The following is a 25,884-nucleotide window of genomic DNA, read 5'->3' as shown; positions in this document are numbered from 1 at the left end:
TGTGCTTAGCCTTCAACATTTCATGGGTTTTATGTTCTTAGCCTTCAACATTTCATGGGTTTTGTGTTCTTAGCCTTCAACATTCCATGGGTTTTATGTTCTAAACCGTCAACATTTCATGGGCTTTATGTTCTAAACCGTCAACATTTCATGGGTTTTATGTTCTTAACCGTCAACATTCCATGGGTTTTATCTTCTTAACTGTCAACATTTCATGGGCTTTATGTTCTAAACTGTCAACATTTCATGGGTTTTATGTGCTTAGCCTTCAACATTTCATGGGTTTTGTGTTCTTAGCCTTCAAAATTCCATGGGTTTATGTTCTAAACCATCAACATTTCATGGATTTTATGTTCTTAACTGTCACCATTTCATGGGTTTTATGTTCTTAAGCGTCAACATTTCATGGGTTTTATGTTCTTAACTGTCAACATTCCATGGGTTATATGTTCCTAACAGTCAACATTTCATGGGTTTTATGTTCTTAACTGTCAACATTCCATGGGTTATATGTTCCTAACAGTCAACATTTCATGGATTTTATGTTCTTAACTGTCAACATTCCATGGATTTTATGTTCCTAACTGTCAACATTTCATGGATTTTATGTTCTTAACTGTCAACATTTCATGGATTTTATGTTCTTAACTGTCAACATTCCATGGGTTTTATGTTCTTAAGCATCAACATTCCATAGGTTATATGTTCCTAACAGTCAACATTTCATGGATTTTATGTTCCTAACTGTCAACATTCCATGGGTTATATGTTCCTAACAGTCAACATTTCATGGATTTTATGTTCCTAACTGTCAACATTCCATAGGTTATATGTTCCTAACTGTCAACATTCCATAGGTTATATGTTCCTAACTGTCAACATTCCATGGGTTATATGTTCCTAACAGTCAACATTTCATGGATTTTATGTTCCTAACTGTCAACATTTCATGGGTTTTATGTTCTTAACTGTTTTATGTTCCTAACAGTCAACATTTCATGGGTTTTATGTTCTTAACTGTCAACATTCCATGGGTTATATGTTCTTAACTGTCAACATTCCATGAGTTTTATGATAAGTTTTTGCATATATAAAAAGAAAATGAATAATTACTGTTTTCCTTTAAAGGATAGACACTTAAGCACCCATTAAATCCATTTAGTTTATGAACCATTCAATGGCAGTTTCCATTTTCAAGAACATTTATCCTACATGCAAAAACACAAAACAAAAACTGTTAAAAAACAAAATTCTTAATAAAACAACAAGTGAACATCAAGCAAACGTCTGCAGAACATTCAATATTGACCAGGTAATGCAAGATGTCATCCTATCTAAATCTCCACTAGGTGGCACTGTGATGTCACAATACCATGACAATACCTGTGAAACGGAATTAAGATTAATGGAGCATAGATCATCATAGATCTTCTCGTCCTGTCCCGTATCAGTGTGCTCAAGGTCATGTGGCATGTCATGGTCACTGGAATCGAACGAGAAAGAAGCATGTATGTCACACACGGGGTCAGTGTGTTAGGCAAGTGTGAAAAAACCAAAACTACAGAAATGTATTACGTAGCATTGTCAACAACAGAAACAAACGTCATTTGGAATTAATCTCAGTTATAACAAATGGAACACTACACCACATGTAAATCATTAGTAATTATAACAAAACTTATCCACTTGTGCGATCATTCCCTAAAGCATGTTATACACAGAGGTAAGGATTTCTATATATAGTTATACTTTATTGCGTATGTAAGAGCATACTGTGCTTTCAGCTTACTTTTACTCATTATGATAACTTCATACCCTCATTGTAAATGTATGTACATTATCTATTTTTTCATTACCATCAATAACCCAGGACATTCAGAGTGTGAGATCTGGTTACATATTAAAAGTATATCATAAGTCATGGTATATTAGATATGTGCACAGTCCATCATTATTCATCCCTTGCTTCAGACAAATATACAGCTAACAAAATAAGTTTTACAGAAAAACAAAAAATTCCCTTATATATACTGTGTGCCAGGAGTTATTGTAGGTAAGGTGGTCTGAAATATAATTATTCTGTAATTATCAATAATCTGATACCTGGTGTATTGATATTGATATCAAACATCTATATGAACTGACAAAATTATTGGTACACTCTCGAAATGTTTTCCTCATCAGGATACAAAACATCAGCCTAGGTTTTATCAAACTACTCACAGTGCCATTCGAGGAAGGTTGCCGTAGATATCTTCATCATCATCATCTTCCACAGGAAGGGGAGGTGCTCTATGTGTTCGGTGATTTGGTGGGAAACCGCTAAAATGAATACAGAAATCTCATCATGCTCAATCAATGGAGCTACTAGCTGTGTATGAACGTTTACATGTTTACATATTTTGCATTTAACCTTTCGTTTCGAAAACAAAAATTAATCAATCAGAATGGAGGAAAGATAGTTTTGAAATTTTCTGGATTTGATGGCATCAATGTCAACTTTAGCAAGCTACATGATAAATGTCATGAATCCTGGCTTTATATTTCTATAAAAATACTGTTTGAATTTAACACATTTTAATCATGAAACTCTTTAGCTACTGCTTATTAACAGAAAGGTTGGTATACTTGTTCTGAAGAAGAAGTTGCAAAGGAAATTTGTAGGAAGTAAACAGATAAATAGAGAACCAATACATCTGCACTGAGCAGGATCAAATTATGGATATAAATAGCCTGAGGCATGTCTCACAAAAATATAATGTTAAACATTATAAGCTAAGAAAATAAACCTCAACTTCCTTAATTAATTTATTTATTCTTTATGATAAATGTTTGTATGTATGTATCTCTGACCACATTTTCTAACTTTGAAAAGCACTACCCATGCAAGCTTTAAAAATGAATTATTTCAAGAATTCTATAGAACTGAAAAAAGGGGAAAAAACAAAAATGAAAAAGCCTGATCTCTAGATATAACCAAAAGGAAAATAACTGGTATGCATTTCTTTCACTTGACTGGCATGATAACAATAGATCTGTGTGTAAGCCCTTCCAGATGTGAATATTGGAAGTATATGTACATGTCCAATTTGTAGAGTTATGGGTTTTGTTTATTACACAGCAGATCATTATAACCATAAACATGTCTTATACATTGCTTTCATTGCTTGATCATTAACATCCTGCTTCTTTCTAAATACTGATTTTGATACACATTACAAGTAAGTGAATTGTCTGCTTGTATATAGAAACAACACTTTGATCCTTTCCTGACACATCCAAGTACATCCTGTCATATTACTACTACAAACTCAGTCTAGCACTCTGTAATAAATTAAGTCCCTACATTTTGTTACTGAAGTATAGCTGTACTTTTATTACCACTGTCCTCAAAGTTCTTCCTCTTTGAAAGTGTATTGATTTATTTAGAAAAAAATCTTTATTATTGCATGGAAACATGTAGCTGAATATAAAAAAGACAGATAGTAAGCTAAGTCATGGGAAATTCAAGTTTTAACTTTTCAATTTTTCATGACAAAATGTTGTCCATTCAGATTTTTGCCTTTGGCTTTCATTTATAAATTAATACCTATTTCAAATTTCTGCTATCAATTCTCACCTTTACAAATAATTACAATTCCTATATATGTGCATTATTGCATGTACATATTCACAGTTACTGTCATGAAAAACTTCAGAGAAATCTCTACAGCAAATTTCCTTTATATATTTATGTAACAAGAGTAAAAGAATTATTTTTTTTCTTAATCAGCTCGTAATTATAGAAAATTCTCCATTGAATTTGATTCTGGTCATATTATTATCTACTGAAAAACACTTACATACATTTCGTATTGCTTGTGTTGATAAATTAAACAGCTACAATGGCAAGGTCAAATCATAATTTGTAACACTGTGTTCACAGTAGCACTGTGTTCAGAGTACCACTGTGTTCCTCCCCAACCATATTTGTACTGCTGTGTCCCTCACTCACTTTATTTGTGCTTCTGTCTCTCCCTCACCATATTTGGACTACTGTGTTACCCCTCACCATATTTGTACTGCTGTGTCCCTCACTTACTTTATTTGTGCTTCTGTCTCTCCCTCACCATATTTGTATTGCCGTGTCCCTCACTCACTTTATTTGTGCTTCTGTCTCTCCCTCACCATATTTGGACTACTGTGTTACCCCTCACCATATTTGTACTGCTGTGTCCCTCACTCACTTTATTTGTGCTTCTGTCTCTCCCTCACCATATTTGGACTACTGTGTTACCCCTCACCATATTCGTACTGCTGTGTCCCTCACTCACTTTATTTGTGCTTCTGTCTCTCCCTCACCATATTTGGACTACTGTGTTACCCCTCACCATATTTGGACTACTGTGTTACCCCTCACCATGTTTGTACTACTGTGTCCCCCCCCTCACCATATTTGGACCACTGTGTTCCCCTTCACCATGTTTGTACTATTGTGTCCCCCCCCCCTCACCATATTTGGACTACTGTGTTACCCCTCACCATGTTTGTACTACTGTGTCCCCCCTCACCATATTTGGACTACTGTGTTACCCTTCACCATGTTTGTACTATTGTGTCCCTTCATCATCATATTTGTTTGTCCCACTATGTCCCCCTTCACCATGTTTGTACTATTGTGTCCCCCCCTCACCATATTTGGACTACTGTGTTACCCCTCACCATGTTTGTACTACTGTGTCCCCCTCTCACCATATTTGGACTACTGTGTTACCCTTCACCATGTTTGTACTACTGTGTCCCTTCATCATCATATTTGTACCACTGTGTCCCCATAACCATGTTTGTACTATTGTGTCCATCCTAACCATGTTTGTACTACTGTGTCCCCCCTCACCATATTTGTACCACTGTGTCCCCCTAACCATGTTTGTACTATTGTGTCCCTCCTAACCATGTTTGTGCTGTGTCCCTCTATCACCATATTTGTACCACTGTGTCTGTCCCTTGCTATTTTGTATTGCTGTGTCCGTCCCTCAACATATCTGTATTACTGTGTCCCTCTCTAGCCATATTTATACTACTGTCTCCCTCCATCATCATATTAGTAACACTGTGTCTCTCCCTTGCAATATTTTTATTACAGTGTCGAATATAAGTCCCTCCCGTGATCAGGTATTATATTTTTTAACTTAACTATTGTGATGTGACAGAAATAGAACTCACCTATACCGGCTTTGTGCAATTTCTGTTTTTGACAAGTGAGAAAGTGTCATCAAAACCTGAAAAACATTGTAACACGAACTGTAGCTACACATTAAAACTTAAAGGAGAATTACCCTATCTAGGGCCACACAATATGTATACTCTGATAAATAAAAAAAAATCACAATTTGTATATACTTTAATAAAGTTAAGATCACGTTCTGTGTTCTTTGAATCTGAACTCATCTCAACATTATTCCAAAGTTTATCAAAGGCGTTAGACACAATAATGTAAATTAAATCCAATAATCCGAAGAAGATATAAACCTGTATCTCATTATCATATTACCTTTCGGAAGTCTTTGACATCAAAGAGATCTGGTGGTTCAAACAGGTCTGCATCCCGCAGACCAAACACTCTCTTACATGTCTGTAGGAAGGTTCGTATGTTCTTCAGGCATAAAAACTGTAGGGAGAAAAACAAGGAATAATTTGTAAAATCTATCTTAAAAGGGCTACTGCATATATTTATCAAAATGCAATCTATATCTTAATTCCTTCAATATAATGAGCTACGTACTGTGGTTATAACATGAACATGGTATCTGCCTGCAACTAGCTGTACAATGTAATAATATTGAATGATTAACAAGTCAACATAGCAAATGTTGTGTTTCCTTGCCACACAATATTTTGAATGATTAAATCAAATGCATTAAGTGATGCATTGTGTTGAATCAAATTAACTGTACAAGAACTTTCTAAACTGATATGAAACCTCCACAAAAGTAGTGTTGTCACATTGTAAAGGCTTAAACCACGATAATGTTGTTGTCTCCCCTTTCGTCATTTCAATTTATTATAATCTCTTTAATCAACACACCAAGTGATGCTGAAGCACATATAATTATTTCAATAAGCAAGATGAAGTGACATGAATGCCCCCGCAGGCACAAAATTGAAAATGTGAACTGTTTGAAATTTTCTAAGTCTAACTGTTTTAAATATTTTCTAATCCAACCTAACTAAGAAATTGACCTGTGTTTTCCCATAAAACATTTATATACCAAATTTCAATTCAAAATGTCTTATTGTGATAATAATAAGTTATAAACTGCTTGAAATTTTCTAAGTGCAAGGGGCATAACTCTATCAAAATAAATTCAACCTGTAGTGAAAAATCTTGAAATTAGTGCTAATTAAAACTTGATGGGAGATTTTTATTAGTAACATTAAAAAAATACAATTAGTTGTAGAAAACCATTTTGAAATAATGCATTAAAACCTGATTTTCAAGGATTGCAAGGAGGAACTTTATTATGATAATTTTATCAGAGTACACAATGCATATGGAGAACAAATGCTTGATTATGAGGAAATTTACTGATCTGCAAGATACCATGTACACATTTTCACTTGATAATATTATGTAGGGAAGACTTTCATTTCAGATATTAGATAGCCTATTTTACAGATTACTTGGTCTAATGCTGATACACTGATGTACGTTGGTGATTTTATTTTTTGTGTATAATCTGGTAAACTCTGTCTGAATAGTTCATGAAAAGATGTATGAATGTTTATGTTCATATCTCCTAACAAAATGTCTGGTCTGTGAGTAGATACAAAGTTTGACCTTTCCTTTCAACATACATGCAAATATTATTTAATTCGACTGAGGCATTCTAAAGTTAGAGCACAGAAACAATTTTTTTCACTGTTTCCCAAGTCAAGAAAGGGTCATAGCTCTGGTATAAATATACAGAAATATGCAAAAATCGAACTTGGCAAAGAATTCTTATATTTCTACATTCATTAAAAATATTATATAATTCTATTGAGGCATTCTAAAGTTATGGTGCAGAAACCAAATCCAGACAATTGAGGGATGGATGGTAAAAAATGTGAGCAAGGCTAACAACATCCCCACCAGCAGCTTCTCACACCTTTAACAGTTAAGTGATCTTTACCTTTATACGGAAACTTGTGGAATACAATTGCATTGAAGCTTCACAATCATTCAAAAATGAGTAAAGGATTTAGTATACAGCATCGACTGTATTCATCTGCAATGCTTAAGGACAAATCGAATCAAAATCCATTAGTGACTGAAATGTTTTTTTAAGTTTTTTAAGATAAATATATTAATGAAGAAATTAGAACATATTCTCTATCAAGAAAATATACTGAAAACATGGGGAAATTTCCCCAAAATAAGTAAAATTTCTAAAAAACAGAGTTAATTCATATATTTCATATTTTCAAGTCATGCTACCATGAAAGAGAAGTATCAATCTAACTTGAACTTTGTCATATTTCAATCATGTAACTTTCATGTATGTCATGTGTTTACCTATTCTTCTTTTGAATTCTGACCAAAAGGGCTGTCTGAAATATCTCCATTTTTCAAAATAGACCAAGAGTTCTTTTTCCACAAAGAGTAGATATAGTGTTCCCTTGCTTCTAAATAAACCACTGACAACATGGTAAGAAATGTTCAAAAGAAGGATGATCAAAATTATATTATATATACTATATGATAAACCCTGCTTATACAGAGCAGGACAACTTTAGGTAGAAATCAGTTTTTATATGGGATCCAGGCCTTATTTTGGGGACTCTGTGTGGCCAGATACGAACCTCATTCCAAAATGGATTTATTTCATAGTGTGGACAAATTCACAAAATATAAAGTTTAATCAATTTAAGCTTCATTCCTGAATGACCAGTTTCCTTCTCAAAATGAGATAAAAAGGCCTTGTCTTGAATTTACAGAAAAAAAAAATTGGATCACGATTATTTATCCATATAGCTTTGGAGACAGTTTTGTAAAAAAATGAATGAAATTTTGTGGTTCCAGTATTTTTTACTAACTGAGAAGGCTGTGTTGTGGCCAAAAAGATGAGGATCAGTTGACAAGTTTAATATGTTGTAGCATTATATTTGTTTCATATGGAGGTAGCAAGGTTTCCTCTAAAGTGGTAGCAAAGTCTAACAGATGCTTCCTAAATTTTTTCTCTCTCTTTTTTGTGGATAAAACGCATTTATCCATTTCATAAAATTATTTTGATATATTTCTTACAGAACTCAACTGATTTCTGACATATGTCACTAAAATGAATATATCTTTCAACTTAATTTTACCAGTATGTGCACCAGTAACCTAATCCATGACACACATTTATACTAAATAGTAAGGTACATTAAATTTGTAAGTTGTATTTCATGGGTTTAACATTGACAGACCAGGCTTGTAGCAGTATGTCTAATAGTATTTCATTACTTGATTGTTTGAAGAGGTGCACACAGGTTAAGTGTTCGCTTGTTCTTGATATTAGGATCTAGCTTCCTCTTTGAGCTTGTTCCAAAAGCTAACTACCAAATTATTAAAAATATTCTCCATTTAATATCTTGTTGATACATAAATATCATCTGTGAGTAATCGTGACTTGTTTTTTTTTCATCATAATAATATTTATCATTTCTACATCCTTGTCTAAAAATATTCATAATCTTAAGTTTTCTGTATTTATTATCTGTCTGCAAATATAACCCTATGAAAATATTACGTTTATCCGTGTCGGATCGTACCTAATAATCGTCATATATACAGTTTCGTATGGTAGCTCGAGTTGTTCCTACTTCTATTAAATTAAGTGATAGGGTAGTCCATCGCTTCCGGACGTGAAACTAGGAAGTGAAATATAAACAAAAGTATTCGTGTTACATTGACACTTTTACATAACTGTGAAGTTCCAATCAAGTCATGCCTTTGATTGTAATTACTTCATAATTTTGCAAGTATGTACATTAAATATGACCAGTTGCAAAGATGACAATTCCATCCTGTTTTTCGATCGTCACCAATGAATGAAACTGACCTGGGAAAGTTGCGGACGAGGGCTGAAATCCTTGACGTCCACACACGCAGTCGATAAGTTGTTAAGTAAATGACATATTAAAACACCGTCTCTCAAAGCTTGTGCTAGATCAAATATTTCAGCATCCGGAAGTGTTGCACGGTGATCCTCTGGCAATATTTTACAACGAACTAGCCAGTTCGCACACTGCTGCCATTCCTCCGACGCCATTTTGAAGACTATTACAGCTTGCAGTCCCGCATCGTGATGATCAACGACATAACGTCATTTGAAATATCGTAATAATTAAAACTAATATTTGTTATAATTAAAATATGGTGGCGAAAGTTTGGTGCGTATTGTTGGAAGGGTGAAATCTCATTAAAAGTTGCCAAAATGGGATGTAACCTAAATACGAAAATAAAAACGATAAATGATAAAACTAGCTTTACTTCGAGCGCGGTATGTCGCATGGGTTTCTATGGTCAAGACTTCCTTCTTGGATGTGATATTAAGAACTGCATATTTTTGTGTCGTTCACTTGATCATTGCCAAATTGCAGCTTTTTTGGTAAATATGTCTGCTATGATTTGATTTTTCAATATCGGAATTTGCTGCAAATGTTGCGGCAGTTGACGAAAATAAGTAGACCGAGTAGGCCTTGTCTGCACTTGCACTAAGTCTGGTGATTGGTATAATGTAAGCGTTATGTAGTTGCGATGTTGATTGTACCAGGTGTTTTAATAACGCCATGTATTACCATCAGTACAGGAAGTAATTGTAACCGAAATATATTATTGTTAACTCGGTAAATGTTTCCTAAAATGACAACAGTTGACGGCTCATGTGATGTATAGAATATTTGAAATAATGATTAAAAAAAAAGCTTGCCAGTTGATAGAATACATTGAGATAACAACTTGCTGTATTAATATTGCTTGCATCTAATTGACTGGTCTTATTAACGTTGCAGTAACAATCTGACATCATTTAACTATATCCGCTACACACAATTATAGCTGATAGAACACAATTATAAACAGCATCAACAACGTTGAATGTTGTGCTGTCCAATCTACTTTGTTATTATAGGAAATGAAAACAAATTATAGAGGAGATAATTCTGAATTACTAAACTAAAAACATCTGTAACGTGAGTCTGAGTGTATGATACGGCTCCCAGATAAAGCAACATCTGCTCAATCATTCAGAGTCAAGAATCAACAAGCATTGAAGGAACTATCTGCTCAAGTTCCAATTGCAGTATTGAAGTTCAAACAACTCCAAAGTAGACAGAAAATGACTTTTTTTTAACTTTTATAACTAATTATCAGATGTTTAGGAATTGCTCTGCTGATACATAAGTAGTGCCAAATTTTACATGTACATAATTTATATTCCTAGGATTATATTAGAAGGATCAAGTTAGTGTGGCACTCTGCTGACGGATCATGCTTCTTTGGCTCAGTTGGAAGAACCATGCATTATCACCTTGAAAACAGAAAAAAATATTCTCTCTCTAAAAAGGAAGTTTAATGTCAGTATTCACATTCAAAGTGGTATTTATAGTCTTGGGATGAGATTTAGGAAATCTAAAAAAAGACCCAAAAAGAAGCGAGAGCAATGTAAAAGGAATGAGTCAATGTGGCTTTTATATAGTGTTAAATATGGTCTCTGTCACTCAGCTGATAGAGCATGCTTCCTTGGCTCAGTTGGTAGAGCCAGTTGATTATCATAGTGGAGACTCTGGTTCAATTCCTGGTTGAGGCATTTAGCAGAAATGTTAAGTTTTCTTGGTTCCTTCACAAAGTTATAAGACATACATATTAGTGAAACCAGATGTTTGAAGATTGCTCTGTGCTATCCTTTCGTAATAAAAAGCAACATTGATACTTGATTATAATGATTGTAGAACTTTCCAAAGTTTTTGCAAGATGGCCATAATAAGTACTATTTTTAAGTACATATTAAATATCTTGGCAAAGAGATCTATCTCAGCTCATACAACCGTTCCTATTTAGGAAGGAGTCTCAGGTTTTGGGCCTCTAATTTTGTTATTTGCAAAACTTTTTTTATTATCTAAGATGTGATGTTTGAATGAAGCTGGCATTTACAAGTGTTATTCAGGGTTTTCCATAAGAGTCGGTCGCCAGCCAATTTGAGTGGTTACTTTGATCATTTGGCCGCCTACACCAATCCAGTTCCGTAATAATGTTCCTTACACGTACACGGCAGGCCACTCCTACCCCGCCTAGTTGTGACTCGGGTCGGCTGGCTTTGCCAGCCTCCTACTTCCACTACACAGCCTACTACTAACAAAATTATGGAAAACCCTGGTTATTTCTTCACTGGAGGATATATGCACACACTTTTTATATGCCTTTATTTTTGAGCATGTAAAATTTTGCCCATGAAAATTTCAATATGTTGGCAAGTGTGCAATCGGATGAATCAAAGTATAAGGATTGTTTATAACAGAAGGGATACTAATGAAAAAAATTCAGTAATAGATATGAAAATTTCTAAGCAATAAATATACCCAGATGAACACAATATGTACTACATAGACATTTATGCTGATGTATTCTTACCTATGTGCTGGGTTATTGTAGATAAGCTTTATTTATATACTTGCAGAAATTGCTTATCTTGTAAAGTAGAAATCACACAGTCTTTAGTGTCGCTTAATTGGTGCAAGTGACAGTAATCAGTTTTGCTTTTTATTCTTCAGATGATGGAGTGAAGACCAGAAGCATCAATGAATAAAACGCCCAACTACTTTGAATCGTCCTACTTTATCCACCAAAGGTACGAGGACACATCGCTAATGATATTTCAGCAGCAGCAACGTAAGAAAAAAGATCTGAACTTTGCCACCAGTACAAAACGCCCACTGTCCGTGGAGGGTGACCCTAGTAACCATGTGGAATTTGGTAACTATGGTAACAGAGGTGTGGTGGCTCGACAGGAAGGCATTAACCACATGAAAATGGATTCCAGTCATGTCCAGTCCAGTGTTTGTAGCATAGTTTAGCCACATCCATTACCTGCTTTCCTTGGACCTAACATTACATTCCTTTTATATCAATAATATCACGCACCATTCTGTTCCACATTTTTGTTTTTGCTTACCTTTATATAATCACCTGAACTTATTTTAATTGCTTATGTTATACTTGTGGCATATCACAAACCAAGCTACACTATCATATTTCATATCAAGCTATTTTATATAAGCTGTAATATTCATAACTTACCATGGAGCTACACCCAATGCTTGATTCTGACACCATGCCCAATACAGGGCTATGGTATGTATTATCTACCTTTGGAGACAGCCCTTCAATCCGTGTTGGCCATACTTGTTGTTTTGTTAAGGGATCAAAGCCTGGTGACAATGGTAGGCTGTATGTCATTGGTGGGGCTAATCCCAGTGGTGCTTTTTGCGATACCTTCTACTTAGATCTTAACACCATGCAATGGGATATTGTGGACTACCCAGGATTCCGAGCCAGATATGAGCATGCTGCCTTTATACCTGCAAGTTCCCCAGATAAAATATATGTGTTTGGTGGAGCAGATCCAACTGGAAACATGAACGATATACAGGTGTTGGATACATCCTCAAATTCCTGGTCTACCCCAGTCATTACAGGAAAACCACCAACGCCTCGGACATTCCACACAACAGCAGTGGTAGGAGATTGGTTCATCGTGTATAGTGGAGGCCACAGTGGCCCTGACCCAGTAGGCGACAGACAAGTCCACTGTTTTGATTCAAAAACTGGCTCTTGGTCCATTCTTCATGTACAAGGAGATTCACCCAAACCCCGTCATGGTCATGTGATGGTAGGAATTGGAAAACGCTTGTTTATACATGGAGGTATGGCTGGGGCTTCTTTTTATGATGATCTTCATATACTCGACCTTAATAAAAGGTGCTGGTCCAATGCTAGGAAGAAGAAAATGTTTCCTTCAGCCCGAGCAGCTCATTCAGGTATGGCCTACCAAACCGACCTATATATTTTTGGTGGAATGAATAGGGAAGGAGCCCTTGATGACCTTCACAAACTGGATACAGGTAAGTTTTGTATTAGTAAATCTTCTTGCTTATCTTTCCTTCTCGTTTAGCAAATCTATTGAAATCAATCAAAACTATCTATGAGGCCAGGTATGCTTTGTGCAACAAAAAAATAAAGAGTACTTTTACATAAATGTTGTTTTAATTCCTTAACTACAGGTGCATAGTTATCTTCTACAATTTTGTTTTTTCAAATTGATGAAGAATTTTTGAAATCCAAAATATGTACGTTTTTATAACTAGTTTCTTTTCATGAGATAATATTTCAGGTATTTATGTGTGAATAGTAAATGTTATATTGATTTAAGAAGAATGAACATATCAGAAGAGAACTGATAAAGGCCTTGGTTATTTGAAATCCCTTTGGTGTTGTATCCAATCAGTAACATTATGAAATTGAAATGATTGCCCCAGTGTCCACAGTTGCTTATCCTCGGTTATATTCTACAGTGTCTATGGTGTGGACGAAGATTGAGCTGCAGGGCCCCCCACCTGCCTGTAGACTAGACTTTGGTATGTGTTACCTTGAACTGGAGCGTGCTTTTCCCGACACAGCCGAAGAAGATGACATCATTGGAGCTACACTGGATGCCCAAGAGGTTCTAGATCGTGAGCTCAAGCCGGGCAGTGCCAGTTCCCGGGGCAGTAGTGTCAAACCTGGAAGTGCCAGTTCTCGTGATAGTTTCTCTCTACGAGATTTAAAACCAGGCAGTGCTAGTTCTAGAGATAGCAGACACGACACCAGCTCTGGTAAATTTGGATATTACAACATCAAATATGTATCTTAACTTGATGTGTGTTCTCCTCAATACCAAACCTTGACAATGATGATGCGTTCATTAATTGTTCAAAATAAAAAATAGAAAAAGTGTGCAACAAATATATAGCAGACAAATTTTATATACATTCTAAAACTTAAAAGTGAAAAATTACCTGGTACTGAAGTCATTTGTTTATAAATTTGTTCTCATGTATTATAAACAAAGAAATGCTTTTCTTTCACTTTCTTTGACAAGAAGTTACAACACTTAGAATACCAGGCACATGTGTTATAAAACAAGTTCTGCAAAAAGCAATGTATGTATTTTGTCATCAACAGAGAGTTCCAGCCAAGGTACAGAGGGAACCCAGAATCTACCTGACCTATTGCCGGATCTACAAGGTGCTGAGGGACCAGCTGATCCTCGGGACCAGTTGTCCGACAGGGATGAGGAAGAAGAAGAGGAAACACCCAGGCCAGAAGGTGCTACTAGTGCCACTAATGTTAATATGCCCTCTAACACTATGACCATGAAGTTCTGTCTCATACATGGAGGCATGGACACTGAGGGTGAGATATTTGATGATGCCCTTCTTTATGTTATACCATAGTGTCAACAATAGTGTGAGCATTGAAGTTTGCTCTGTGTTTAGATGTGCTAAGAGGTAAATCAATGTCTCGTGCAAGAATCTGTATAGTTGCTAATATTCGTGAGTTTTAATATTGCTAAATTCGTGAATTCATTAAACTTTCTAAATTTAACACCCTATGAAATATTTCAGATGATGGCCATATGATATAAGAATCATGAGTCACTCAGCCATATGAAGTGATACTGCCGCAGACCAAATTATACACATGCACATATGCTGCAATACAGTTTAAAAGGGAGAATGTTTTTTTTCACATTTCTTTGTCCTGTGACAGTTTGCGTACCACTTTAGATTTGTGTGGTGTAAGTTGGAGCACAGATAATTATTAAAAACATTCAGAATACAACAACTCAGCTATTGAAATGCAATGAAACTTTACTGAAACAAATCACTTACCAGGTATGTAAGTTATCATGTTATGTATAGGTAATCCAAGTTATTGAAAGTAAGTGACAATCAGAATTTTATGCCAGGTGTCCAGAAAATCAGCAGAATTAATCCACGGCAAATAAGTTTCAGACAGAAAATTGTGAAATTTTACACTTGCGAATGTAACAACTATACAGAGACCGAATATTTAACTGCTTAATAGTTATTGTTTATTATTTCTGCACCATATTTATACAAGCTCAAACATGACACTTAATATCATTTTTGTTATGAATAAGGGAATGTGTTCAAATGATATATGTATGTAGTCACAATACCAGAAGGATTCCTTTATAAGACTTCATCAATGATAAGATCTGTTGCTTTGAGAAAATGGATTTGTTTAAACTTTTATCTTTCCATGTTTAGGAGTTGATTATAATTTTGTAAATTTTGATTTTTTTAATTGTTTGCATTTCTCAAAACCCATCTGGAATCCATATTCAAGATGCAGCTGCACATCAACTTTTAATTGTTAGTAATCAATTGCATATTAACTTATTATGATTTTATATAATGTACACGGCGGTAGGTAACAATAGACACTTAATCAAAATCACAAAACCACCCAACTATAAACTTTATAGCTTCGTTAAAACTTTGATGTATAAGAAATATCACATGTGATAGATATGCTTTTCAGTAGTGTGACATTTTGTTACAATGTTTGTCAGGTTATATCATATCCCCCCTTTTTTTTAATTGCTCAAGGGTTTTAGAAAAAAAAAATTTCAAATTGATTTGATATGATAATTCTGAGGGGCCTTTCAACCATCGGTTGGTAGATCCTGTTACAATGATATTCAAACTGGTAGGTGGTTGACAGTGATGACTGTGGAAATTACAAGACAAAGTATTTAAAAACCGATTTAATCATATCATTTTATACCTACCAAGAAATTTGAGATAAGTATTTTGTAACATATTTTTTGCATAATTATTGTCTAATTGCTCCATGTATAAAGGGTTGTTTGTTAAGTTGATATGATTTCAATCTGTTAAAAGTCATGACATACAGTCTAGGTTTTATTCAAACATTTAATGCAAAAATCAAAAAACAATTATTCTAAATTAATGTTCAGATTTTAATGCACTTATCATAAAATTTGATACTTAATAAACAAATGCCTTTAGATCAAAACATTGTACATAACATATATAAATGAATGTATGATAGATATTATATTTATACAATTTAGTACTTTTGAAGTTTTAAATTTAATATTTGAAGAAATAGTCTGTAAGACTTTGCCAGTTTATTGAATACAGAGATCTCAAATATGTCTCCTTTAATACAGTCCACTGTAGACCTGGAAGGTGATGATCTTTGAATTTGTTACAACTATGTGATCTGTTGCCATACTTGATAGAATCTGTCATTCCTAAACCCTTATTAAAGAGATCTTATTGTAAATTGTGTATAACTGAGGGGGATGTAGGTTGCCCCCTCACATTGCCAGAACAATGATGTTCGTCGGTGAGACATTACCCGTACATGGGAGGAGTCACGGAGACGGAAACCTGTCTGTCAGTCAGAATGTGTATAATATTGTATTCTTTTTCGTTTTTGCTATCTCTCATTTGCCAAAACCAGTTACCTACATGTGTTAGTGTCTTTGTTTGATACATGTATACCAGTGCTACAAGTTTACACCAGAAATATCTCTCCTCCTTCATTTGTGGAATAACATATTTCTTGCTGTCAGGGATTTTTTTTCAGACAAAACTTGAATCGGCTGAAATCATATCTTTATAATTTATAAAACATAAGGAAAGTTTTGATATCACTTTTCTGTGTTTCAAAACTGAAGATGTAAAATGTGACATGATTTACCAATCTTTATACTCCATTGCCACATATCACTGAATACTGAAATTTAGTTTGGAACCAACAGGGTATTGGTTGTTATAACTGTACTGTACTGTCTCACTCCAGTCTTCATAATCCAAATATTATTATCTGGTGAGTTCACTGACTCCTGCTTCATTCTGTGTTACTTCTTAGAAGAGAAATTGATCTCTGGTGTCCGAATGGATTTAGAGCTTACATCGATACCTTGTGTCTTGACAGTCTATAACAGTGATGTCTGGTTCCTTAACAGTCTGAAGCAGACTTTGATATCTTGTATCTTAATTGTCTATAACAGTGATGTCTGGTTCCTTAACAGTCTGAAGCAGACTTTGATATCTTGTATCTGAATTGTCCAGAACAAACATTGATATCTGGTGTCTGAATTGCCTCTAAGAAACTTGATATCCAGTGTCTTAACTGTTTATAATAAATACTGATACATGGTGTCTTAACTGTCTATAACAAATAATGATATCTAGTGTCTTAAATGTCTACAACAAACAGTTACATCCGGTGTCAGAATGGTATATAAGAAACTTGATATCCAGTGTCAGAATGGTTTATAAGAAACTTGATATCTGGTGTCAGAATGGTTTATAAGAAACTTGATATCTGGTGTCAGAATGGTTTATAAGAAACTTGATATCTGGTGTCAGAATGGTATATAAGAAACTCGATATCCGGTGTCAGAATGGTTTATAAGAAACTTGATATCTGGTGTCAGAATGGTATATAAGAAACTTGATATCTGGTGTCAGAATGGTATATAAGAAACTTGATATCCGGTGTCTGAATGGTCTATAAGAAACTTGATATCCGGTGTCAGAATGGTTTATAAGAAACGTGATATCCCGTGTCTGAATGTTTATAAGAAACTTGATTTCCGGTGTCAGATTTGTCAATAATAGATGTTGAAATTCCTTGCCTTAGCTGTCTTTAACAAAAATATAACTATCTATAGTAGACATTGTTATCCGGAATCACTTTTGTAAGGGAACATCCTAACATAATGCCTTTCCACAACAAAGTTCAAAACATGACAGACACAGTTGTAAACAATGGCAAAAGCATTTTACATGGTCAGCAGTGATGTAGACTGTAAAAATGGCTTTTTTAATGATATGTCAGCAAAGTCCAACCATATTTTTTCATAAGGACCTGTTCCACATTTGTTAATGAAGAATTTTGAAAAATGAGAGACATTTAAAAAATACTTTATCATAATGTTCCTTTTATATGATTAATTTTTATATAGATTTTGTGTGTTTTGTCAGTAAGCTACTTTAATATGAATTGTTTGTACCATATAAAATCTCTTGAGATACTGTTAGATTTCATAACTTTATCTGGAAATGATATAGGATTATGTGCCAAGTCTTGTTTTCTAGAATTCTTTTTGTTACAACATACCAGCTGTGGACCTTCTAACATATACATGTCATGTATAATAAATCGGAAATTAGTTATCTATTATAGATATATTATTATGTGCCAACTCTTGTATTCTAGAATTCTTTTTGTTACAACAACATACCAGCTGTCGACCTTCTAACATATACATGTCATGTAAAATAAATCTGAAATTAGTAATCTATTATAGAGTTCCGTAACCAAGAACACCTCTGAGTCAGCAATAACAGATTATAATTGATACAATTAAGCATGAGATTATTGTCATGTTATGCATAACAGGTTTATTTTGCAGTCAGTTATATCACGAAACTTAAGAAACAGAAACTAAAAGTATATAATGTCATGTTATACATAACAGGTTTATTTTGCAGTCAGTTATATCACGAAACTTAAGAAACAGAAACTAAAAGTATATAATGTAACAGTTTCTCATTTGAAAATTTGCAGTGCAATATTCACCACGCACTTCTTAATGAAAATTTGACACAAGCGAAAAAAACCTTTTATACAAAAGTGAGTAAAGACGTGTTACAAGTACAGAGTATTGTTAGTGAAAAGCTTGCCGTTGCAGAAAATTGATATTAAATGTAACCTTAACAGTTAGATGCTTGATGTAATGTCGTTATTGTAAACATCCTGCCTTATTTAATATGTACAGACTTCTCTAATAAGCAATGCTCATAATACCTCTTAAAGGGTTTTTAGTTCTCTGAAGTAAACGTGGTTTGTTTAAACATCCAATTCATATAGCATTAATATCTTTAATGGAAAGTTTCACGAAGGACTATGGATATACTGACAAAAAGCTATATTAATTAACTTAGATTTGAATTTCACTATGGCGAGCATGTAAACAATTGGAGGGGATTCACTGCTGAAATGATATACCAAAATTTAGCAGGAAAAACATAAATTTGTGTGTTGTTTAGCGGGTAGTGAAAACGTTATATTCTTAAATGTGTCATTCATATAGCTGTTAGTCATGGGTGTACTATAATTTTTCTTTATTTAACATAATGCTTTGATTCTCAAGTGTTACAGTGTACTTAAAAGTGCTGCCAACGCACACTAGAACTGGGTATTAGCGTATTGGAGACCTGTTACTTTTCATTTCACAAATAGCACCAGAGCTTTTTAGAGGTGCAAACCACTGTGTAACTACCTAAGAATCTAGGAAGATATACATTCATTATTATTATAATGCTATGAATATTGGTTCTTGCTAATTTACAATGTTTTTATAAATCATTTTACAGTAAATTATTTGGGACATATCAAGCATATGGTAAAACAGGTTAACTGAATTTGTCGGCTTGAAATTCCTGCCTGATAGATTTTGAATTTGCAAAGGTTTTCCTGTTCATTAATACATGTACTTAAAATGAAAGTGTTCCAGATTTTACCTCGACATATTACATCTGTGCATAACCAAAACGATTGGTTCCCTGAACATTAATCAAATGACAGCTGATACTTACTTTTATGAGAACATATTATAAGAGGCTGGGTCTATGAACAAGATTTGCTGGATTCGTCCCCCATGAACATGACACTCTGAAAATGTTTGGTTATATTGTTTATCATTTTCTTTGCTATTGGAAAAAAAACAATAATCTGGATACCTGTGAAGTGAGAAAATGCTAAAAATTAGCAGGAATCTCTATTTTTGAATATTGAGGGTTTCAAGTGAAATGGCGTTATGTTAACATTGTTTTTTTTTTTTTTACAGTTTTTGAGATTAACATTATGTATCGGTTATATTAATTTTTTCCCCCCAAGAGTGTGAACCAAACTTGAAAATGTCTTGGATGTAGGTTGACAGAGGATCACTCTTTATGTCTAAAAATATTTGTGCCAATAAATTTATACCAATGAGATATTCTGTCTGGATCAGCTTCATAGCTCATTGATGTCAAAGTATAATGAATATTTTTCATATACATCCTCCTGTTTTTGAGACATTGCTTTGAAAAGTCCATCGTTCCCAAGGAAAAATTGGATTAAATATTGCTGACTGGTTGATTGAAACACTATAGGCTCCCAAATAGAATATCACTTAATGGCAGAAAAAAACCCATTTAAACACTATAAGTTGCATTCTCAAAGCATGAAAGCTGATTTGCCAATTTGTTGGATTCTGAAGTCTTTGCTTGCGACTGTAATGCTTATGTAATAGGGAGCTTTAGTCCAAACCTTTTGGTTTATAATAGGAAATGAATGTCATATACTATGTGGGCAGCAATTAGTGTATCACTTGTTGAAGAAATAAAGTATATGAAAGCACATTTTGTTTGTGGATTTTTAATTTCTGTTCTTCATATATGAAATGGTCAACAGTAATTTCAGTACCGTGTTACTTCAGTTTATAAATTGATGTGAAGGTAATACACATGTACATAAGACTAGGTATGAACAGCTACAGATGATATGTACAAATAAATAATGTTGTGCTGCGACAAATGACATCAAACCATTAAAATGTTTTTTTCTCTGTTGTTTATAACAACTGACCACAGTGGGTTCTTCGCACGTAATAATGTGTGATCTGTATTTACTTGGAATTGACCATTGGTGACCCACATGAATATATGAATGGTCAGTCCAGAACTTCTTAAGAAATAACAATAACACACTTTAATTGTTGAAATCCGAAGATGAGTGTCTGGCGGACATTCTCTTCTTATCAGTCCCTAAATTGATCATACAAAACAAGGACGGAGGGGTCTCTACATGTACATACAAAGTTTTAGAAAGATCCACCCGATGAAATAGCTACAGCCCACACTGATGAAATAGCTACAGTCCACACTGATGAAATAGCTACAACCCACACTGATGAAATAGCTACAACCCACACTGATGAAATAGCCATAGCCAAACTGATGAAATAGCTACAGTCCACACTGATGAAATAGCCATAGCCCACACTGATGAAATAGCTACAGCCCACAATGATGAAATAGCTATAGCCCACACTGGTGAAATAGCTATAGCCCACACTGATGAAATAGCTACAGTCCACACTGATGAAATAGCTATAGCCCACACTGATGAAATAGCTACAGTCCACACTGATGAAATAGCTATAGCCCACACTGATGAAATAGCTACAGTCCACACTGATGAAATAGCTACAGCCCACACTGATGAAATAGCTACAGCCCACACTGATGAAATAGTTACAGTCCACACTGATGAAATAGCTATAGCCCACACTGATGAAATAGCTACAGCCCACACTGATGAAATAGCTATAGCCCACACTGATGAAATAGCTATAGCCCACACTGATGAAATAGCTACAGCCCACACTGATGAAATAGCTACAGTCCACACTGATGAAATAGCTAGTCCACACTGATGAAATAGCTACAGCCCACACTGATGAAATAGCTACAGTCCACACTGATGAAATAGCTACAGCAAATTTCACCTTTCAAAATCCAATGTGGTCAACCATTTCGTTTTGCTGATCATTTCCAAAACTGAACAGGCACAACAAGGGACTGAGAACAAACATATGAAGTTGGATGTAATGAAAATGAAGTTAATTTTCTTTACTTATCTGATTTTGAATTTAAGGTATATATTTTTCAAAGATTTATTTCATCCTCAAAAATAGTAAAAATTTTAACTCCTGAGCAATAACAATCTGATTCAATGAAGTTAAAACAGGACATGTTCTGAACATGTCCAGAAAGTTCCATCCCTTTATGTTCTTTGGAAATAGCCATAACAAAATTCATGTCAGAAACCCAAAATGGCTGTGATGACAGATGGTCACCTTAACAATTGATCAGGTTTGTAATAATGTGTCTTCATCTAGAACCCTTATAAACTGAACATATCCCTAAGTTTTTTTAGAAAAATCCTTGAAGCTTCAGGAAATAGTGAATAATCTTCGAATAGCAAATCCTACATTTAATTAAGATCGTAACTAGGCATCCACAACTAGGACCCATGACTTACTGTCTCTTACACCAGGTAATTGTTCATCTGTTCTTGCGACACTTTATCTTCTGAGCTCAAAATGTTGAGAAGGACATATTACTCATTGGTCTGTAACAATATTGGGACCAATGTGATATCTAATAAAGCTGCTGTCTAAAAAAACCCCTTCTTTTACTGCTATTTTCCATCACAAGAAAATTGTGTTGCCACATTGAAGATAGCTTCCATGGCCACTTTTTTGTAAGTCTTCCAATATCAAGACATACCCCACAGTATACAAGATTTTATACTTAAAACTCATCAGAGAGGTCTTGAGCAAAGGGGTAGCAAGAGGTCAAAAGGACCTGAATCACTCATATCTGCAAACTTGAAAGCCAATTCCCCAAGCATGGTCCTACACAAGTGACTCAAGCCTATTGCTTGTTGACCCCTATGACCATTAGAGGTTGTCATCATCATTCATTTCAAAAAAAACTTGGTAGCCCTTTATCCCATTAGTCCACTTGCTCATGTACATCAGTCATTATTAGGTTTTCAAGGCATACCACTTGAAAGAAGATCAAAGTAATACAGTTGAAGTAGCTTGGTAGACCTTGATCCCAACATGTTACAGACCCAATATTAGTCCTATACCTTGGACCTTTCTGTTATTAAGAAGTTGTTGCAAGGGAAAAGTTGCAATTGGAGGACACATTTGCCTTTCTGACGGGCAAGTTGAAACTTGAAGAAATGAGTTGTGAACCGATTCTAATATACCACAACCAGTTAGAACAACATTTGTGCATCACATTTTAGTGGCTAAACAAATAACTAGTGAAGCGTGAGTACACTAAGGTGTACAGTGCACAATGTACAGGATGGTAATCGATTGGACTTTTTTGCCCAAATTATAATAATGTTACATTTGCAAAAAAATAATTCATGTTGGATATGGCAATAAAACTATTTGGCTACCAACATTCTCTATTTATTCATATAATATGCTTTATATGAGCTATAAAAAGAATTGATTGGAGGTTGACAAACTGATTAACAGACAAACAGACCCCACATGAAAGATGAGGTTAAAAGATCCTGGTATCAGAAAGACTTTTTTAATCGAAAAGAAAACACAAAAGAAATGTCATATGCAATCAATCATTAAAGGACTTTATGACATTTATTTAAATGATATTCCATTTTCTGCAATAGTAAACTTTTTCTGCCAGGATGAACAATTCACACTAAACTGTATTACATTACTAAAATCTCTCATCAGCACAAGTCTGTGTTTAACAAATCGAGACCAATTACGAGAGAGAAATTCAAAATGGTCCATATCAGCTGTGCCGCTTTCATCTCCCTTCTCCGATTCTTTCAGTTTTCGTTTGAAATATGCAGACTTTGTTGCAAAAAGAACTAAATTATAATCATTGACAAGGTGTGTGAGAATGTCAACAATGAGGTTCATGACATGTTCTTGAGCTGTCACACTTTCACCTCCAGCACATCTGTCCAGCCAATAAAATGCTGAAATGCTGTCAATCATGATCACACAAATATCAGGATTAGTACTAATTTTTGTTTCAAGACTATGCAGAGTAGCAAGAAGCTGCATGCTGCTTTTACACTGAAGAACAATCAAACGTTTCAGAGAATCTTTTATGAGAATTTCCACATCTCCTGTGTTTGGAGTGAAGCTTGCACACAAATTTTCAGTAGTAGTCACTTGTTCATTCTGGTTAAGAAAAGCTAATATCTTTTTTTCCAATAAAGTAACAAGACGAAGTATTGAAAACTTATAGTCTGTATCAAAAAACACCACACTTGCTCCACATCCACCAAAGTTCCAACCTCTCCATGTCTTTGGAAGGATTAAGGAGCAGGCTATATGAAGAAGCATTTCTGTTTTACCACACCCTTCACTTCCATAAATCTCCAGCACATCTTTCCCTTTTAGCCCTGAAGGAAACAACGTTGGATCCACATTTGAAATATTTGGTCGATTTCCAAGACGAGCAAGCAGCTGAAATGCAAAAATTTAAAAAGTTATCTAAGTTCAATAACATACTGTGTGACACTTAATATTTGGTGGTTTTAAAGAGATTTGAATTAATGTTAAAAGATGTTGATTCTTCAAGGTTCTAAGAAGAAGGAGTGATAATTGTACAACTGTGTGGGATCTGAAATTTGTGTTGTAGTGTATGATATAAGAATTTGAACTTCATGTTTCCATTTCATATACACATACATGTATACTGTATATGCAATTAAACCATTTATCATCAAATAGAATGGCAGATGCAAGTTTATGTCTGTGTTCAAGTGAGATCCAGCACAGGGTTTCATCTTGCAATGCTAAGAAAGTGTGGATCCCAGATGGGTCATGGTGCCCATAATTTGATACTCTTTTTCGTTTCTCTGTAAAATTGATCTTTTCTCATCTTTTAGTAAATGTTATATTTACTTAATACCAAAAGGGAATGAATTGTACATAGTACTAATTGCAATTAAGAACTCCTTTGAAATGGACACAATTTTAAACTTGTTATAGGGGGCCGGCCCTAACCTCTGAACAAAATTGATTCCCCTTCACCCAAGAATGCTTTAGACCAAATTTGGGCAATATCCATCCATTCATACAGGAGTAGGATTTTAGAACTTGCTAAATGTCACTTACTTGGCCTTGCCCCTCTGGCCTCTGTGGGTTTGTATTGATACAAACTTGGGGAATCAGACCAATTTGGTCAAAATCTGTTCAGACATTCATGATTAGTAGTAAATTTTAGTAAAAAGTTTCCAGATTATGTACAGTTAGTCATGGCATAAGCTCACTGGTCCACTGCATCCCTTGAGAACACTTAGCTGCCAGTTTGTCAGTTGTCAACAACTTGCATGAAAATTGTGATAGTGGGAACAGGCTCTTGAATATCGAATTAAGTACAACTTTAAGTTGGAAATGAAGGAAGGTTGCTATCCAGCAATGAAAAATTAACAATGAAGGAAATTAAAATCATCACACTTATCACACTGCTCGGTGGAAAGCTGTCCATGTTTGTTTCGTTATAGGAAAAAAAACAGCTGATATAGAAGACTCTATCGAGTCCTTGATTTCCAATTCTGGCTTGTACTATTAATCTATGATAAACATAGTCAACATGTATATTCATCTGACAGTGATATTGAAGGATTTGACACGGTCATTATGACATGCTCAACAAACTCGACGATGTTGTATACTAGGAACTCATTTTTTATTATTACGTTCCCAACATAATTCCGCTTCTTTTGCACTTGGTCACCTCGACACCCTTTACTTATCTTGCGACACTTGGTCACTTCGGTGCTAAGAAGTGTCACTTTGAATACCGAACTGTGCAAAACTGTCCATGAAAAGTACTGAGGTGAATGACGGTCTAAGTTACATTATATCTATTTAGTGAATGAACCATCATGTCCCTGTGTTTACGAACCGATTTGTTTTTTATGCCGATATTACTCCATTCATGGACGTCTCGGCTTCGGTTTAGGCAGTAGTAGGTAACGGATGCATCTTCGACATGCTGATTTTTCTTCAACTGTCACAGTAAATATGAACCCTTTTCTGCGTATAAAGGAAGTGAACTTCATATTAGTTAAAAAAAGGGAGGTTGTTATACAAAAGTTTAATACTAACCTGTGCTCCCGTTTCAGAGCAACTCATTCTCATCTTTTAAGTTTAA

The 25,884-nt window shown here is 34.7% G+C and overlaps 3 protein-coding genes across 9 annotated transcripts in view; 1 reads left to right on the top strand and 2 right to left on the bottom strand.

Annotated features, from left to right (window-relative positions):
• LOC132546010 (protein vav-like) overlaps positions 1-9,275 on the bottom strand; it is a 55,235-nt gene extending 45,960 nt beyond the window's left edge. For 5 of the 7 annotated variants that reach the window (XM_060209705.1, XM_060209700.1, XM_060209701.1 and 2 more), the window contains exons 1-4: positions 9,066-9,275; positions 5,534-5,650; positions 5,206-5,261; positions 2,224-2,322 (exon numbers count right to left, since the gene is read on the bottom strand). In XM_060209705.1, coding sequence (XP_060065688.1) covers positions 2,224-2,322; positions 5,206-5,261; positions 5,534-5,650; positions 9,066-9,275 — 482 coding nt within the window. The other 2 variants (XM_060209703.1, XM_060209706.1) reach the window with 2 other exon arrangements.
• Positions 9,276-9,528: 253 nt separating this feature from the next.
• Positions 9,529-20,517, top strand: LOC132546035 (rab9 effector protein with kelch motifs-like). Its single transcript, XM_060209730.1, has 4 exons — positions 9,529-9,614; positions 11,776-13,125; positions 13,576-13,875; positions 14,225-20,517. The coding sequence occupies exons 2-4, from the start codon at positions 12,303-12,305 to the stop codon at positions 14,494-14,496; spliced, it is 1,395 nt and encodes a 464-aa protein (XP_060065713.1). The 5' UTR covers positions 9,529-9,614; positions 11,776-12,302; the 3' UTR covers positions 14,497-20,517.
• Positions 20,518-23,342: 2,825 nt separating this feature from the next.
• Positions 23,343-25,871, bottom strand: LOC132546061 (DNA repair protein XRCC2-like). The gene is made up of 2 exons (XM_060209758.1): positions 25,839-25,871; positions 23,343-24,188 (listed from the first exon to the last, which is right to left on the bottom strand). The coding sequence occupies exons 1-2, from the start codon at positions 25,869-25,871 to the stop codon at positions 23,343-23,345; spliced, it is 879 nt and encodes a 292-aa protein (XP_060065741.1).
• Positions 25,872-25,884: the final 13 nt, after the last annotated feature.

Source organism: Ylistrum balloti, unplaced genomic scaffold, assembly GCF_031769215.1.
Source record: "Ylistrum balloti isolate Yb309-2 unplaced genomic scaffold, AGI_CSIRO_Ybal_v1 Utg369874, whole genome shotgun sequence".
NCBI lineage: Eukaryota > Metazoa > Mollusca > Bivalvia > Pectinida > Pectinidae > Ylistrum > Ylistrum balloti.
Note: the sequence above shows the minus strand (reverse complement) of the source record. Positions and strands in the feature narration are given on the sequence as shown.